At 40.8% G+C, this 19,472-nt stretch overlaps 1 protein-coding gene across 2 annotated transcripts; it reads right to left on the bottom strand.

The window, feature by feature from the left end:
- Positions 1 to 6,439: 6,439 nt before the first annotated feature.
- Positions 6,440 to 19,003, bottom strand: hs3st3b1a (heparan sulfate (glucosamine) 3-O-sulfotransferase 3B1a). 2 transcript variants are annotated; one of them, XM_080905349.1, is made up of 3 exons: positions 18,210 to 19,003; positions 7,893 to 8,254; positions 6,440 to 7,315 (listed from the first exon to the last, which is right to left on the bottom strand). In XM_080905349.1, the coding sequence occupies exons 1-3, from the start codon at positions 18,701 to 18,703 to the stop codon at positions 7,269 to 7,271; spliced, it is 903 nt and encodes a 300-aa protein (XP_080761475.1). In that variant the 5' UTR covers positions 18,704 to 19,003; the 3' UTR covers positions 6,440 to 7,268. The 2 variants fall into 2 exon arrangements, with proteins under 2 accessions (XP_080761475.1, XP_080761474.1); XM_080905348.1 differs by having other exon boundaries at positions 6,440 to 8,254.
- Between the last annotated feature and the right edge of the window lie 469 nt (positions 19,004 to 19,472).

Genomic DNA, 19,472 nt, shown 5'->3' with positions numbered 1-19,472 from the left:
AGACTATTTCACAGGCTACATCTCAAGTGGGAGGGGCAGTAAAACCATGGCTGAATACAAAATCTTTAAAGGTGCAAACCCTGACATCAGGAATAATTTGGTCCTAAAAATAAATAACAGGGTTGTTTGTTTTTTTTTTTAGACCATCTACACCACACTAGGAATAGTTTGGTGTTGGAAAACTGGAGTTATGAATGACTCCTCCGCAATTTACATATTTTTTCTCAGTCATGCAGTTGGCTACATTGGACCTGTGTTGAGTAATAAGTAAGGAGAGTATTTGGTATCAATGTGGCAAATACATGATGCACAGGTCTTGCATCTCCATGAAGGCAATAAGCGACGCACAATCCAAGGCGAGCAGCTGTCTCAGGGGACAGATTCAGCATTAAGGTGTTTGACACCTAGAATGTGCTAATTGCTGAAAAGATGCTGATGTTGTGTAATTCTCCTACGCTTACAATCACAACCATATGAAAAGAAAGAATGGGATCCAGAGGGTACGGGGAAGTTTGGTAGATCTGTTTACAAACAAGTTTGATAGCCACATTTGGCTAATTAATGATTACCATTTGATTGGTAGCAGAAATCTGTGCTCCTCTCATGTTATAGTTTGCATTTTTGCTTGAAGTTGAAGCACCAATGTCTCAAAAGGGCAAATGTGGCAACAGGAAAAAGAAATGAGAGCTTGTCATCTTATTGACAATGACCGACAGCGCTCCCCTGATACCATGGCAACATAAGCAGTTCTGCTCAATAGAACCCATGACGAATCAGGACCTTGATGTTCACTGCTTACCAAGTGAGGACAACAGGGGGAGGGAGATCAAGGGCAGAACTCATTCAGATCAGGAATAGGTCACCAGCTTTATAGAGGCAATGAAATATGATCGCCGGAGTGGATTTCCTCCTCACTGGGAATCAATTAAATGCTCAGTATCATGAATTATGAACATCTAAAAAAGTACATCAAGAAAAGTTATTATACACATGGCGTGGGTGTTGTATATTATTTCTGTAAATACAGAAAATGACCATTTAGTTTGTATTGCCTCATAATGACTATGTTGAGTTTGTGATGTGTTACCCTCTGTTCAAACTGTTGATACTTCTCTCTCACGTTCTTGGATCCACCAGAGGTATAAATGATCAAAAAATATGATCCAACGACTAAAGTATTGTTTTCATTTAATTAGGCATTCAATGTGATCAGAATATGAGAAATAAAAAAACAATCGAGATTTCAGATTCGCAGTGCTTAGCCTGCTTCAGGGACTTACCAAGAAGAAACACATGGCCTGCTGAAAATAAGCACCAAAAACACTTATTGACTGATTGCAATTGTGTGGATGGAAGATTACCAGAGTGCGTTGGAGAGACCGTCTTGGGAAATTCCCTGTTCTATTCCCGAATTACTTAAATTTCTGTTTAATCCCAGGAGCAGGAGTTTAACAAACCAGTTAATTGCAAAATCAGATTAAATCCCTAAAAGCCTTAAAATGATCTCTGTGTGAAGTGCTTCTCAGATGCTCAAGGCAGACATATTATTGTCCCTAGGCAATTTTTATTGTGGCTTCTCTGGTAGAAGCCAACAAGTCTTTAAATCATGAATTCCCACTGCTTATCCTTGTCCAGGACGATACTGAAATATGTTTTGCAATATAACTTTATTGAATATAGTGCCTCATGGACTTGTCTCTGCTGCTGCCAGAAGGAACATTTCTATATTTAAGAGCTCTGTTTTAAAAATTATTCCTATCCATTACACACTTATGTACAGATAAATACATCCAGCCAATTCTCAGACAATGCCTCTCACTCCAGATTAGCAATAAGATAAATATCCTCCTGCTCTTTCTTCAAATTTCAGACAGACAACAGACCATGCAACAGACAGTCCAGTTTGTAATCCCACTGAGGGTCCTATATATCCCTCTGGGTCCAAATCTTGGATTATGAAGGTGACATTGGTGCATGGAGAGTAGAGCTATACACACCTCATTACAGAGAAAGCAGGATAAGACTGAAAAAACATAGACATGTCTGAGCTGGGCGAGGTCACAGGTGGTGAAGTCTGAACAAGCGAGGGGGGAAAAAGCTCTTTCTTTAAAGACGTGGGGTTGAATTAGATTAGCCAAGCATGCTAAGGGTTGTTCTAGTACATTGCTGTACATTGTATAGTACATTGCCTTTCAGAAAATTTAGGGTACAATTCCAATATCAAAATGGTATTCCAGTCAGGACTGGTTTTGCTGAGATACACTCTCAGAAAAAAGGGTACGGTAAAAGTCCAGAGCCATCCGTGAAGACACAAATGTACCCCCAGGTTTAAATGCTGAACATAAAGGTAACTATGTGTAGATTTTTGAGACTTTTACAAGGTAAACACATTCCCATGCACTAAAAACTGTATCTGCATTATTTCCGTTATATTTAATTAATATAATAATATAATTAATAAACGGTATTGGGAGGATAAAAAAAAAGAGAAATGAGGTTCAATATAGATTTTTAATCTTAGATTTTAAGGTTTTACTCTGTACTGCACCATGGTCAGCACAACAAAGAGGTCCTGGGTTTAAACCTACTTTTGTTTTCACAGGTGCAGATGTCATCGAGAAAAAGGTTTTGCGAATTTTAAATAAATTCATAGTTTCCCTGTACCTAATTATAACGTTCTGTTACATTAAGACATAATCTGTTGTGACACTCTGTTGTACCTCCAAAGGTTTAATGAGGTATTTTATTTTCTGAGAGTGTAGAGTGATAAAGTCATTACAGTGGCATACAACTGGGATTTGGTAGGTCTGGCCTAATGGAGAGTCCAAAGTGGTACCAGGCAGGCGGGCGACTGCAACAAATAGTGCTGGGAGACCACAGAATGAGCATTAACGCTAGAAGTGCCTGCACTGGTTAGAGGGCACTTCTCCCTTCATACCTTTCCTCGAGGGAATCTCTGGTTACAACAAGTGGATTTCACTGACGGTGACGCAACTCCCTGTATTCAGAACATCAGAGTATCTGTTATTGTCCTCTGAGAAGTCTTTTACAATAACGCCACAAAATCTGATCAACGTTAAGCTCATAAGAAAATATCTATTTATAATGATTAGGATGATGATAAAACCTTGGGTATCTTTTAAATAAAACCTAATGGGCTTGCACATTGTGAATTTAGTAATAGCACTGGACACACCCTGCAGCTTGAGCTTTTCACGAGTACCGATAATGACACAAACGACTGACAGCGTTTAAGGGAAAGAGTAAAATATTTTCGGAACAACTGAAAAAATTGTTTTCAGTTGTTCAGTTGTTTGCAGAAGAATTACGTGCAAACAAAAATTTTATGGGGATTAGATGAGAATATTTTCAAGTGCTACAGTTTGAAACAAGCACCTGAAGTACAGCTATGCTAGTGCATGAGGGCTAATTAAAGTCAAATCAATTGCTAAGCTAAAAATGTGATTAAAACGAGGCCCGAGGACTCTTTGCACATCTGTTTCAGCTACTGATGAAGCTAAATATAAGTCAAAGATCGAGAACACTGTCAACATGAACAGCACTGAAAAAGTGTTAGTGAGCTGATTACAGCCACAGCTGTAAGGTTAAAGGACAGGGTTTTAAGTTGTTTGATGTAACTGTTTACTGTTTGAAAATAAATTTCTTAAGAAAAATATCATTTTTACTAACACTAACTATGCTGTTCACTTTCACAGATGTTAAACAAATGAGTTTAAGCTAAAGCAGCTAATAATGGGCTTTTTTTATGTTGCAGTAAACTAATTTGGATGTGAATAGCTCTGCTGCATTTGAACAAATAAGTAATCTGCATTATTATTTTCAGAATAACATGCTGAGAGATGTTTAGCTTTGCCGGATGTTATGAAAAACTGTGTTCACAAGTCTAGATCCTGCCACCGAGGAGATCGCGAGCAGTAGCAACACATCAGAATCTGACAGCAGTGAATGCAGTAATTAGACTTGACCCAACAACTCCGAGGTGTGAGTGTGAGGCACAAATCAGTACTTTAGAGGAGCATCTGCTTCATCGTCAAATATAAACGATCCGTTGAATTTATGTAAATCAAGTTGGTCCAACTCAAAGCTAAAAAAGCCCTTTTGGAAAAGGGATTAGAGCTGGATTAGCTATGTCAGCACATACATGCCAACTCCAAGTCCACTGTCTGAGATTAATGCTTGCCCTTCCTATCGGATTAGGATTAGGGTTTGGACAATGTATAATAAATGATTAAGGGCAAGAGAGGAAGGCAACTGTTTTATTAAGCTCTAAAACAAAGTTCAGATTGTTGCTCTAGAAATTGTTGTGATTTGGGAGCTTGTTTTTTTGTCTTTCACTTTCTCCCAGTTATAAATCATGTCTTAAGATAAAAAAAAACAACTACAAACAAAATTATGTGATCATATGCTAAACTTTGTGAAAATAATATTCAGAACAAAAATTAAAACATAAAGGGGCAGAGTAAGTTTTTTATAATGACCTTATATCCTGTTTGTAAATGCTGCTTGATGGTGCAAGGATATTTCATCAGATAGTGAAGATGTCAGCAATCCAAATAGTAACTATTCAGTACAACGTGAAACTAAAATGATTACTGCAACATTTACTGATTTATGAATACTTTTCAGTTTCCACTCACCCTGTTTGAACCTTTTGTTAGCAAAAAAAAAGAAAAAAAGAGCGAAATAGAGAGAACACGTCCTGTTAAAATAGAAGATATGATATTAGACTTTAATACTTGGCTAACTTGGTGCAGCGGTGCTGTAGTTATTACTGTCACTTCTCTTTAAACCACCCGGGACTTTTCTGTGCTCAGCTTGCATGTTTTATCATGATCCCTGTATGGATTGTCTCCAGGTGCTCCAGCTGTCTACAAGAGAAGTGAATATGAGCGTAAATAGTTGTCTGACTTGTGGACCTACCAGGGTGTGCCGTGTTGTTTTACCTCATGTCAACTGGAATACACCCCAGTCTCCTCAAGGACCTCTAAAAGAGTAAACAGGTAGCTTACTCCAGTCTATAGAGGCAGCTGTCTCTGTAGATTGAGGCATCCACCAAGTACCTGAATTATTTTTAGTTCAAAGTCAGCCTGGTTTCTCTGTACATGCCTTTTTCTCTCAGTTCCTTCTGTCAGATGTTGTTTCTAAGGCCACTTAAATGCACAATTTAGAATCTCGCAGGTGCAGAACTGAAAGACTCAGCCAACAAGTCAGATGTTGACTGAATTAATCATCTGCAATGATTTCTGCATGTGTATGTTAAACATGTTAATCGACTCCTGCATGATTAACATCTTGGCACAATACGAAGACGTCTCATTGACATCCTAATGAGGGTACAGTTCATCCTACCGCCTCCACCCAAATTACAAATGTCTGTTCATATGTCCTCTAAACCAAACCTTCTGGTGTTGTGTAACACTTTTATTTCCATTCGCTTTTGTTCAGCTTCTCTGATTCTATTCCCCAGTGGAAGCTGCCAAGTTGATATTTGAAGTCACTTAATTCTCATGGATGCCAGGTGTCTTATTTTCCTTCATCCTAACCTTCAAACAACATCAGCCTTCCTTACAACAGCCTGTAGGGATGTATGCTAACAGCAATTCCCCAGCTGGGAGCCTAGCAATTACAGAACCCCTCATCTATTCCTTTAATTGCAAAGGGAGCTGCTTCCTGGGCGATCAGACTCCTAGCCTGCCACCAGGGAGACTGGCTTCATCACTGCTGGCAGCCTCAGGTAAATGAGGGTGTTTTGCTGGAGAGTTAAATAAAGGTTGTTTGTTAATAGAGGGAGGTGATTCATACCTCTCTTGAACCATAACCTTAGCTCAGCGATTAGTTGTTCTGCTTGATGGATGGGTCACATTGTTTGAGACTAGTTCAAGGACAACACACAATGCCTCAACAGGATATCTAAGTACGATAAAGCATATTAACAGAAGGCTCTAAATATTTTCTGGAATAAAAAGAAATGTGAAAAACAGACTGAATGCTATGCAATCGACAGCAGTATCATCTTTATGAACACTACAACGTGCATGAGGGGGATCGCTCATATATATAAATGGACTCCTGAAGGCTCATCCAGGAACAAAAAAAAACAATCCGGTGCATTTCCTAATAAGTCACTTCTGGCCTGATGAGAAACCTGACACTTAATGTGTTTGTGGGGGTCATGGCAACGAAATCCTCTTAGTGGTGGCAGTGGGAAGCCAAGACAGCTAACGTGCTAATTAGCCTGTTAGCGCAACAATGTGTAAAATGGTGATTAGACACAAGATTACACTTTTGCCTGCATAAACCTGAAGCATTGATAACCCACGCTGCTACCCAACAAATAAAACACATTTATAGCACTATCCTATTTTTTTTCTAACCATACCGAAAATCCAAGGATGCCAGAGACTGCATTGTTTGACTTTGATAAAACACACTTTCTTTATTTCTTCATTAAAGATGACAAGACTGCACCTTTTAATCAACATCTCATTTAAACCCAACTAATTTCAATGTTTTTAAAGCAAAGCATACAGTGAAATAGTGCCTCTACAACAACAGCGTTGTAGCAAATCATTTTAGAATGACCCTGGATGATGTCGGAACTGCTGAATTGTAGAGGCTGAATAAAACTCAACCACAAATGAAACTTAGATGAGGAATTCTAAAAGGCTATATTGGTTTAGTTTCTTCTGAAAGTAAAGAAAATAAGTCCTCCTTTTCACTCCAGCAGCTGATGTACTGTGGGAAAGGGCATAATTAACACATCCACTATCAGATGCAGTAAGAAGCTGCACAGAGTGATCAATGAGAGCAATTTCAGTACAGATCAATAAATGTGAATGGCTCATATGACTTTTCATATAAATCATTTTCTATAGGCGTTATGAAATCTGGGAGGCAGCTCTTTGGAAAATGGATAAAAACATACAAAACAGATTTGACACGACTCTATTGGAACCCGATCAACATTCTTCTGTAGAGACAAAATAAATAGTGGTTAAGTCAGAATATTGCAGTGGAAATTTATATTCTCATATTAACTTGAATTTGGCTCAAAGGTTGACCATAAACTTGCTACCATTAATGGATCAATGTTTTATTGAGACGCTTGAGAGATCAAGACAATGCCATCACTCAGGTCTAATTGACATGATGAGGAGCTATTACTTTATTGATCTACCTGGCAAGTTGCGCTGGATCAGCTGAGGCCTGTATCGACCTGACTAAGTGGGTCCACAGACCTCTGAGGGTCAGGCAAATGTTAAGGGGATATTACCAGTTTTGTTGTCAGCTGGGTCTGAATTGGGTAAAAAGAAAGAAAAAGAAAGAAAAAGAAAACATAGTGACCCTGATTGTAATACCTGTAAAACTGTGTGCTTTTAGGTCAAAAAAAAGAGAGATTTTGTAGCTCGCGACAAATAAAAACATGAATAAACCTAGTTAGGCAGCTTAGTGAGTTAATATCATAACAATAAATTATCATAAAATAGACTTCTGATCTTTTTACACACCACCAAATACTGTACATAGACTGTAAAACAATAACTCCAGAGTGATATAATTATAACAAAAAGAAATTCCAGATAACCAGCGTGAGCCTGTCATCATTTTTTTTTCTTAGTCCCAACCAAAGTCATGACCAGTCATCTGGTAAAACTTGAAATTAAAGGGTTTATAAAAGTCTCTTAGCCTCTGAACCACCTCTGGGTCAATATTAGGATGGGTCCTGCCTTTGGTTTTACCCAAGCAATGTGGCCTACTGTTCCCCTCAGGTCTCTTAAGGCAGGGGAAGCCTTTTGCTGGGTTAAAGTGGAAATGCTTCTCTGTGACCACCCTCCTCAGCCCAAGAAAGTCCTGGACACGAGCCATCTCACCTGCAGGGTCGGTAATGAGACGCTCTCCGCTAACGAACAGCAGCTGCTCCATGGGAAAGTACTGGAGCCAGCGCTCAAGGTGCTTGGCGTACATGCCAATTTGTACAGCGCTCCATGTGGTGTCAATCAGACCTGCCGAGGTGTTCTTCAGGGTCAGGCTCTCAAAAGAAGGGATGTCTGGCTTCTTGGAGCGGGTCTGAGTGTAGTCTGAGATGGCTCGCGTGACAGGATCCCGGACAACTACAATTAGCTTTGTGTCTTTAGACATGGCGTAGATTCGAGCAGGGACCTCCTTAGTAACGTAGTAGCTGGGGGTCTTTTCCATGGTCAGCTGGCCTTCTGATGACTTAGGCATTAATTCCCTGTAAAGAACAAACACAAAGAATTACATTTGCACTGCAGATGACATATTTTGCAAAAACCTACTCTACCATTTCCGCTGTATACTCTGTTTTCCTTTGTAGAGTTAACAGCTTACAAAAGTGCCAATCAAGGACGATGAGATTAGCGATGACATAATATCACTTCATGGCAGCTTTATAAACACTGTCAAAGAGAAGCTAGTCAGTCATCACCAAGAAGACAGTAGTAGAAATCTTGAGCTGCATTAACAAAGCCTGTGACAGTGCATGACGTGACAAGGGCTGGCAGGTAAAGCAGAAGTCCTATCAATCTTCAGTAACTGTGTGGGGGAAAAAAATACACAGTTCCACATTCCGAGTACAAGCTGTAAAGGAAGACATCCACCCTCGTGTCCCTCTTGTACCTGCATTAAACATCTAATGACCTAAATCATCTCACAATCATCACACTGAAATATTCCTCAGACTCATTACGTTATACTTAAAAATGCTGGTTTAGCTATGAATAGGCAGCTTTATGCACTTTAATGTCATGCACCTTTCTCCTAATATCAGTATTTTTGTGAGAAATGTGACAATTTGATGAAGCTTTGCTGTCCTTTGGAAATATGCTTGGAACCTGTCTGTTCCCATTACTGCATATTCTTCTTAACCCTGGATGGCTCGGGTTGATCATAATATAGCCTGTTAACTGCAGCCCTCACTGGATAATGGCTCAAGTGAGCCAAGGGGGATTAGGACTAAGCCAAACACGCAGCAGCATTAGAGGCTGGTTGGCTGCCTGTTGGCGAACTGGGTGGTTGGCTTGTCTCTAGAGAGAGGGGGAGAGAGATATGTGGCTATTATGATGAGAATCACTGGTGAGCATTTTAAATCCATGAAAAAACAAACAGTTACACAAAGTTTGGATACAACACCACATATTCCTATACAGCTGAGTGCAAGTAGGGAATGCAATTTTCATGCTGGGATCGAGTCATGGAGTTGCTGATTCGACTCTTTTCCTCATCTGGTCCTCATCCATCATCAAAAACATGTAAATAAAAACAGAATGCAATGATTTAGAAATTATAGCATTCCAGTTTTACTTTACACAGCATCTCATTTTTTTTTTCTTTTTTTAGAAATTGCATTGCATGTTGAACTAACGTTTTGGTGCCCCGCAGCTCTTAATCAGAGTCTGAGATCTCACGCTGATGTGACAAATGACTTGAATCAAGAGCAGTGTGCACATATCTCTTCTTCTGACAAAGAAATGTTAAGCCATGGTATATTGCCTTGCGTTAACAAGCATCCCTTTCAATCAAACCTCATGTGGGTTTGCATTAGTCACAATGTAAATCTTCAGTTGCTACACTGCATGGTAATATTCTTAGGTTTTGATAGTGAACGGCTGATCTAAATCAAACAACAGGAAAGCAGGGAGTCATGTCATGTCATTAAAACAATTACCACAATTTCCAACCATCTGTTGGTTTAACAACAGCTTTCTTCGTGCAATTCTGCATCAGCAAACCAACAGAATATGGCAAGATTTTGCTCTTCACAGCACTGCGAGAAGAGAAGACTTTAGCTACAAACATCACCCAAACGCTACAGTGGGGCAAAAAAGTATTTAGTCAGCCACCGATTGTGCAAGTTCCCCCACTTAAAATGATGACAGAGGTCAGTAATTTGCACCAGAGGTACACTTCAACTGTGAGAGACAGAATGTGAAAAAAAATCCATGAATTCACATGGTAGGATTTGTAAAGAATTTATTCGTAAATTAGGGTGGAAAATAAGTATTTGGTCACCTCAAACAAGGAAAATCTCTGGCTCTCACAGACCTGTAACGTCTTCTGTAAGAAGCTTTTCTGTCCCCCACTCGTTACCTGTATGAATGGCACCTGTTTGAACTCATCATCTGTATAAAAGACACCTGTCCACAGCCTCAAACAGTCAGACTCCAAACTCCGCCATGGCCAAGACCAAAGAGCTCTCGAAGGACACCAGGAAAAGTATTGTAGACCTGCACCAGACTGGGAAGAGTGAATCTACAATAGGCAAGCAGCTTGGTGTGAAAAAATCAACTGTGGGAGCAATCATCAGAAAATGGAAGACATACAAGACCACTGATAATCTCCCTCGATCTGGGGCTCCACGCAAGATCTCATCCCGTGGGGTCAAAATGATCATGAGAACGGTGAGCAAAGATCCCAGAACCACACGGGGGGACCTGGTGAATGACCTGCAGAGAGCTGGGACCAAAGTAACAAAGGTCACCATCAGTAACACACTACAACGGCAGGGAATCAAATCCCGCAGTGCCAGACGTGTTCCGCTGCTGAAGCCAGTGCATGTCCAGGCCCGTCTGAAGTTTGCCAGAGAGCACATGGATGATACAGCAGAGGATTGGGAGAATGTCATGTGGTCAGATGAAACCAAAGTAGAACTTTTTGGTATAAACTCAACTCGTCGTGTTTGGAGGAAGAAGAATACTGAGTTGCATCCCAAGAACACCATACCTACTGTGAAGCATGGGGGTGGAAACATCATGCTATGGGGCTGTTTTTCTGCCAAGGGGACAGGACGACTGATCCGTGTTAAGGACAGAATGAATGGGGCCATGTATCGTGAGATTTTGAGCCAAAACCTCCTTCCATCAGTGAGAACTTTGAAGATGAAACGACATGACAATGATCCAAAACACACCGCCCGGGCAACAAAGGAGTGGCTCCGTAAGAAGCATTTGAAAGTCCTGGAGTGGCCTAGCCAGTCTCCAGACCTCAACCCCATAGAAAATCTGTGGCGGGAGTTGAAAGTCCGTGTTGCTCGGCGACAGCCCCAAAACATCACTGCTCTCGAGAAGATCTGCATGGAGGAATGGGCCAAAATACCAGCTACTGTGTGTGCAAACCTGGTAAAGACCTATAGTAAACGTTTGACCTCTGTTATTGCCAACAAAGGTTATGTTACAAAGTATTGAGTTGTATTTTTATTATTGACCAAATACTTATTTTCCACCCTGATTTACGAATAAATTCTTTACAAATCCTACCATGTGGATTCATGGATTTTTTTTTCACATTCTGTCTCTCACAGTTGAAGTGTACCTCTGGTGCAAATTACTGACCTCTGTCATCATTTTAGGTGGGGGAACTTGCACAATCGGTGGCTGACTAAATACTTTTTTGCCCCACTGTATTAGTGCAATTTATACAGAAGAGGGGTTCTCTTCCTTATACAGTTTCTTCGCCTAATGTCACCTGCTCTTTCTTTTGTCTATAGAAGCTGTGGGTCTTACATATTTATAGTGTTTTTCCTCTCCCTGAGAACCTTAGCTACAGTTGAAGGTGATGGAAAACAACAGAGGAGAGAGATACAAAAAAACTATACTGGAGCCCACTGCAATTATCTTCTCCATCTCTTGAATAAACACAAGTGCAGTGCCGTAGGCCCTTTGTCGAGGCCCGAATAGGCACAAAACCTCACTACCTATCAAACTTTCCACTTAGTCAATGAGAAAAACAACCTGCGTGATGAGGGCATGCATTATTCATCTTAGCACCGATAGAGAACAGGAGAACATCTCCAACTGAACGAGGTCTGAGAGCGAGTTGCCTTAGGGGGGGGCAGATGTAGCAAGCTTTCGCAATTTGTTCTGCTTAATAAACAATGTTGCCTGGAACCAATAGGTTTCAGTGCATCTATCAGTCAGCTATGCAAATGCATTGTCGTTTAGCATTGAGGCACACTGAGCCATAAGGTGCTGACTTTGACCCCTTCATGAATTTTTCATGGTTTTATTTGGCTATACAAAGCTAATAGCCAAATATATAACCATGGTGGCACGGTGTTTAGTTAGAATCCTGGGTTTGATTCCACCAACTGGCTAAGTTTGCACCTGTGGCTGTGTGGGTTTTCTCCAGGTATTCTAGCTTCCTCCCACAGTCCAAAGACAGGAAGTTAGTGGGATTAACTGGTTATTCTAAATTGAATGTGTCTCTACTCTGAGTTGGCTTTTCCAAAGTGTGCCTTGCTTCCTGGCCTATGCAACAGGCATAGTTTCCAGCTTACCTATGACCCTGGTTGTATGTGTGAAACAAAATGGATTGTGTTTTCTGAGTCATGAAGCAAAAAATAAAAAACGCTTATAATTGTCATGTTACAAACTAAATTGCATTTCAGACAAACCTCACTCAGAGCAATAGCAATGGGGAGATAAGGAGAGAGGAAGAGAGTAAATACAAGGATTAGATGGAATCAGGTGCATTGTCGGAGGATGGAGACTGCATGCCCCCACCCCTCTGTTCTGACGCCAAAGTTGTCGGCGGGCATTTTTAGATGCAGCGTCTGCATTTTCTTGCCTCAATAGCACAACCTACAGACAGACATTAATCTGGGATTGGTGGGTTGTGTAATGGGCCTCTGTTTTGTCTGCCGGGCAGTCAGGTGTGTCCATTTAACTGGCTGCCGGGGAGACAGGGCTTGTTTCTGGTGCCTTGTTTACATTCATTGCTATCAGGAAGCAGGTTCAAAGGTAGGAATTTACAACATCACTGCATGTAGCTTGGTGCTCAGCTGCTGGGTGATGTCCTCAGTAATGAGTTCAGTAAGGAGCAAGTAAGGTGCAAAAAAACTCCAGGAGGAGGCTTTTTTTTGTATTCTGCAGTATTCTGCTTGACTGACTCTAATTGGCATCTATATTTCAGCTTTCTTAGATCCTAGTGACAAGGGACAGTGCTTGAAAAAAAACCCTCAACGTTATCTAATGGCATGATGAGTTCTAATCTTACCCTGCAGTTCCAAGAGCAGTTGAGCTTCTGTGGGAAACATCCCTCTCCTCGAAGACAGGATGAGAGGTGTGGTATGCAGCCACTCGGAATAATCAGACTAGTGTACTAACACGCAAGGATTTCTCTAGCCATTGTGCGCCTTCCTTTTAAGTATCAAAAACATCGTCATTACACTTTAAATTTCCTTCTTATGGAGCCACAAATAACAGCTTTTGCATGTCCTTCATTATTACTGTCAGTATATGCAGAACTCAAGGCCACCTGGTTGCCTGGTGGAACCAGGCCTGTTTTAAAGAGAGGAGGAGGAGAAACAGGAGGAACAGCCATTCTGGTTTCTCTCACACAACTGCCAGCCTTCCTTTAACATCTAAGAATTCAGGCAATCCATTCTTTACAGAGCTTTTAATCTAAGTCTTGGTGCTCAAAAATGCAATCCAATAACATTCAGCTAATCGCTTAGCGTGCACTGTTTTTTTGTAATTATGACAACAGCTATAAAAACCTTTGTTGCTATCAGTGCATAGTAAGCCTGTATGAGTTACTCGCTACTTTCTTTACACACAGTAGATGAAAAGAGACAACAGTGTGAGCCATCAAATTTAAGGGGGGTTCACAGGAATGTGTTTGTGTCTGAATCTATGGATCAAAGTTCAGGGGTGAACAGTCCTGCAACAGCAGCCAAGCTGAAGTGAACTAGTAGTCACTCAAATGCAAAAAGCACTGACAAACACTTGCATAGTTGTGGATGTAAAAACTGTGACACAGATATAACAGGGCCAGGAAAAACGAACTAATATGATCAAGCTTTAGTGTGCTGACTGAATAAGCACAAAGTTGTCGAGAGCTTAATAGCATTAATATATCGGAGCCTCGTCAGCTTAGCTTTGTATTGTTTTGAGCAGTAATGGAATAGAAATAGTGTACATTAAAAAGCTTAAATTGTGTTTTAGAGTTATTATAAAATAGAAAAGAAATCCAACATCTATGTTTCTGGCATATGTGATGTTTGGAACAATTAGACTATTCCTCACAGATGCAAGGTGGTTTGAGAGGATCAGAAAACGAAAACAAGACTTCAAAGAAGAAAAACAAAGATGGCTGAGGCAGACTGGTTGTTTCTAAAGTTGCCCTGACTTTCTGTCAGGGAGTCTCTGCAGCAGAGTGAAAGACAGCTTCAGGAAACAACACATTTTCCCTGAAGAAACTACAAAAGAGAGAGATGAGGAAGTCAACAACTCATGGGGATATAATGGAGTGAACTTGTTTTGTTTCAGTGTTTCCAAAGTGCTGTAATAAGTGCTGTGGTTTGACAAATTGCCTCAAGCAAAAGCCCAGGGGGTTGTTGCAGCAAATTAAGCCTCCAATCTCTGGAATAGGGAGAGGATGCGCACATTACTAGTATCGACGATTTATAGGATTTATTCTAGGAATTGCTAGCAAACAAAAAGGTCTTTGTAGGAAATGAAGTTCTTAAAGTGCAAGGTTTCATGGTTTGCTGGGAAAAAAAACCCCCAAAACTTCTTTTCTTGTGAGTGTGCTGACACATTAGTTTAAGCCGGGTGATACCTTCATCGAGAGCTGTCTCGCTTACACCAGTTCTCATGTGTCCTTGCAGCTAAAAGTGTTGAGTGCGCAAAAAGATACCAGTGGATTTAAATAAACCCGCTCCTGGGAAATGCAACTTTTCGCACAGAAAATCTGAAAGTCAACTTTCGGGCTAAAAAAGCTTAAGCGTAGTGTTTGAGTCTTTTCTTGGGCGGGTTCCAGTGAATGCTCTTCCTGATGAACTCCTGCTGGGCTTCGTCAAAGGGCACTTTCACCCTTTTGAGCACATTTGCATACAAAGTGAAGGCAGAGAAAACATGTTTCACACTAATTGTCTGCTCTTTTATTGTCAGGGTTAATGCAATCCTCAGGGGTTCTCCAACATCCCTTTTCATGGAGCTCCATCACGCAAAAGTAAGAAAGGACTCACTTTAAATTTACTGCCCTCTATCTGCCGCTGGGCTGCAGTAAGCTCCCCCGGGGCTCCAAGGAGGATTAGGCCCTGTTCTCCGACACCCTCCATGAGTTAGTAAGAAAGCTCTTCATTGTTCTATATTTGGAACCTCAAGAGGAAAAACATGATTACAGCAATTAAGTCACATCTACTGCACAGAGCCCAAAAGACCTTGATCAGAGCGTTGAACAGAAGATAACCTGTCCAAAAAGATATAGAGGAGGAAGTTAGAATTGTGCTAAAAAAGCCATTCCCACGGCTTTTGGAAGTTGCCTCCTGCGCTTTGTTCGAGTAAGCATGTGGTATTGTATGTCTGCTTCGCTTTTTTTGCCTTAGAGTGAAAACATGCTATATTGTGGTTGGCCTCCTGCTGGGCGAGGGCCCCTCCTCTATGTGGGGCTCCAGAGGGATGGACACAACAGACCTCCAACAGAATGGAACACACCAATCACAGCAGATAAATGGTGCGGGCACAACTCAATGCCACCCCAGGAGCTAATAAGCCCACCCAGCAGAACGCACCTCTCCCCAAGCCACTGCTCACCATTAGTCGGGGGGCAATGAAGTGAAAGATATGGGCCAACAAGTCAGTGGATGCCTCTTTCTGGCTTGGTTAGTGTGGACACAGGATTGTCTGATGACTTTTTTTTTTCAGCAAAAGCTCAAATGTATTACAGAGTATACTTTTAAAGATCATCCAGCAACAATGCACTCTTCCTTAAAGGCAGCCGGAGGTTTTCTGAGCACCACTAAATGATCATTAAGGGCTGACTAGATGTCACAGGGCTGTGCTGCAAGGGGGTCAATTTGTGGCACAGAAGAAGAAAGAAGAAAGTGTGTACATTATTGTACTTTATTGAGCCCCGTGGGGAAATTGCTCTCTGCATTTAACCCATTCACTCAGTGAAGCAGTGGGCAGCCATTGGGCGCCCGGGGAGCAGTGTGTAGGGATGGTACCTTGCTCAGGGGTACCTCAGGGTAGCTGTTAAGGGGAATCGAACCCCCGACCTTCCGATCATGGGGCAACCACTCTACCTACTGAGCGATCTCACTGTGACAACTCAAGCCGAGTTGTTTTAATTAGCTGGATCACCTCTCTGAAAAAAGAAGAAGTCTTCATTACGCATTAAACATTCTCAAGATCAAACTGCTTCTCACAGCCACTAACTGTGTGTTTAGTGTGCATGTGTCACTGTGAACAAGAAGTAAGTATGCCTCACTTATCTGTAAAAGGTTTTTTTCTTGGACTTTTACTTAATGAACATTAAATTCTATCCATCTTTAATGATGGTATTTCCTTTTCTTTAAGCCATCATTCATTCCAGACATGTGTTACTTGTAGATTAAAACAGCATGAAGACTAATAAGTGTTCAAGCGCAGGACGGTTTCATGTTATTTTTGAGTCTACAGTGATGGACAAAAGAATTTCTCCGTAGACTGATCATCCAAAAATGCCCTAAACCTGTCCGGAAATTCTCAAAGGAGCTTAGGCAAGAAGTCCTTTGAACAATGCTTTGCTTCCCCTATTGTAGCTCTATGAAGCCAGCTTTGAAACAGTGTCTACATCCTTTGACATTGCCTGTTAATCCCTGGGCTCAGTCAAATGGACACCTGAAGCAGCAGTATCTCCTATTATCTCTTGTTAACAATGTGGCTGCTCTGATGTAAAGCACTCAGTTCCAATCTACAGTATTTTCTTTTTCCACTAAGAGTAGTGCATTGTTATTGTGCAGCTGAGGTGATAGTAAAGAGCTTGCATACAAGGACAACAGTTGCCATGACAGAGAATACAGTAAAAATGTTGCCTTATTCAGTGTTTAAGCAACCAAAGATCTGTGATGAGAGCCTCTGATCGACTGAGCTTCTGAAACAAATTACTCCAAATGAATCAACAGAAAGTTGAATCTCACTTCAGGAAGTTAGATGACAGTTTTATGTAACTTGCTGACTCCTAGCTATAAACCAAAGGCTATTACTCTGAACCGCATCCAGAATTCAGGTCAAGTCTAAATGGAAGCTCTGCATTATCATTTTCTCCCTGGTGCCTGCTCTCCTTTTTGGAAAGCCAGCGAAAGTCAAGATCCAAGGATAGATGTAGAAAAATTCCGGGAACTGTCAGTCAGGGTCAAGCAAACATGCACAAAATAACTGTCCTTTGTGTAAATCGACACAACTTGGAAAAGCGGCCAAACAAAACTGCGCAAATGATAACAATTTCCCTTTATTAAAATGTGAATTCGTACTGTGTCACTTATTCAAGTGCTTAGAGTGCATTAAAGGTTTGACTTCACTGACAGTTGTTAAAACTGTAAAAGTTTGTCATTTATATGCTAAAAGCCTGAACCTGCTCTTCATGCTGGTAGATATAGAGATTATACAGTGCTGCAGATATCTCTATGACAGGAGGAAACAAATAACATCTCACCAGCAGTATTTATTTTGTGGATAAACCCCATGGTTGAGCTTCAGTTAGAGGCAATGAACCTGCATGGTGTTTCCTCCTTTCCACAATGGATATTTTACATTATATATTCCTCCTTCATGATTGGTAATCAGCATGACAAACTGTGAATCTGTTTAACTAGAGCCCATAATACATGACACACTCTACACTACATAATCTCAGTATGAGTGTTTGTATTTATTTATTTATTTAATTCATTATTGTTAATATTCATAAAATAGAAATCGAGTGTTACATGGTTTTCGCTGTGACAAATACACCGCGTAAAATTATTTTTCTTTTTTTTAATGTAATCTCTTGGTTTCTTCTTCTTATCAACTTTCACACATAGCTCGATCATCAGAGCTGATGTTATGAGGCTACCTGTCAAAATGATTTACAGGCGTAACTTTTGGTTAAGTGAGGCTAGACTTTCAGGACATGAAAGGCTTTAGTAGAAATGTAAATATAACTGTGTCTTTAATAAGCCAGGGGAGAAGGTGGTTGTTGGGTTTTATGAAGATTGAAAATATGACGATCAATCACAGCAATGTAAACCTCAATTATTGCGATACATTTGCAGACAACTGGAGATTTATGTCCACATAAGTAGCCCACGTTTCAATGAGCAAACAGCTTTTTGGAAAATGAGGCATGGCGTGTTTTTGTAGCGCTCGTGTGCGTGACTCGTGGGTTTTTAATACTGCACTGTGAGGATGAGTGAGCTAGTCTACCTGTACCACTCCAGTCCTTTATCGTAGTTGCGGTCGAAGAAGTGCGGCTCCGCTCCCACCGCTCGGATGTCCGGATGCAGGCGCAGAAACTCCAGCAGCGCCCGGGTGCCTCCTTTCTTCACTCCGATGATGATTGCCTGGGGCAACTTTTTACTTTCCGACTCATTGAGGGAACCTGACATGGCATTATCATCCAACGCTTTCGCCTCGCCTCTAATTTCATCCCACTCGTCTCCTCTGCTGTCCAACTCGTTCTCGTTATTTAGTAAGTCCCTGGACGCTCCTAAAGAGGACCCCTGGTTGTCAACTTCTGCGTGGTTTTCGCGTCTGTTCACCGATCCGTACGTCAGGTTTGGAACAGTGGAGCAGTAGCCAACACAGCAATATATCATATACACCCAAAGGGACAGCATTATGCAAAATACAAAGAGTTTGTTTTTCACGTGGGATGATGGCACAACATGTAGACTGTGTATAATCGGACTATATTCCATAGGACCGCCGTGACAAAGTTGTATTCCAGTTACTTTGCATTTTGACAAAGCTGCCTCACTCCTCTGCCATAGTTCTGCTCCTGGACAACCGCTGCGCAATTTCCCAAAACATAAATTAGCGTTTAACCAACATGGGAAGTAAAACTGAACTGCATATGCTCATCTAGTTCCACTTTAATACCTGTAAAAATACTTTAATTTAAAATAAAAACAAAAAAACTGAGCGGCAAAAAGCAATTCGAACAGATCACCAGTTGAGCGATATGCGCGTCAGGAACCAGCTTGCCTCCCATCACTGCCTCTGAGCGTCTGAGCGATCACTCTGAGGCACCAAGTTATTTTCAGGCGAGAGCGTCAAGCAGAGAAATTATCACTTCCGATAAGCTTTTCAAAGTAAGCGTTGTCAAGTGGTAAAAGAAATCTATACATACGGTCTACACTCGCATATTCACATTTTATCCATGATTTGTCTTTATTTAATACATTTTTCCTTATATAGATTTTTTGCATACGCTACTTTAATACAACTGCAATCTATAGACAGTGGATCAGATTATAACTTTAAATCTATGGCAGGATATTATCCATAGACAAATAATAATAATGATGATGATAATAAGTAGAAGAAGAAGAAGAAAAACCTATGTACTCACATTACAGCACACACTGATCATAATTTAGGCTGAAATTTACATTCATATGATAATATGTGCCACCCTTTGGTACTTACTGTGATTTGTTCATTTTTATTACTAGAACAACATCGATT

The sequence above is a fragment of the Rhamphochromis sp. 'chilingali' genome, assembly GCF_963969265.1.
Source record: "Rhamphochromis sp. 'chilingali' genome assembly, chromosome: 15".
Lineage (NCBI taxonomy): Eukaryota > Metazoa > Chordata > Actinopteri > Cichliformes > Cichlidae > Rhamphochromis > Rhamphochromis sp. 'chilingali'.
The sequence above is the reverse complement of the archived record's forward strand: the minus strand, read 5'-3'. Positions and strand labels throughout refer to the sequence as shown.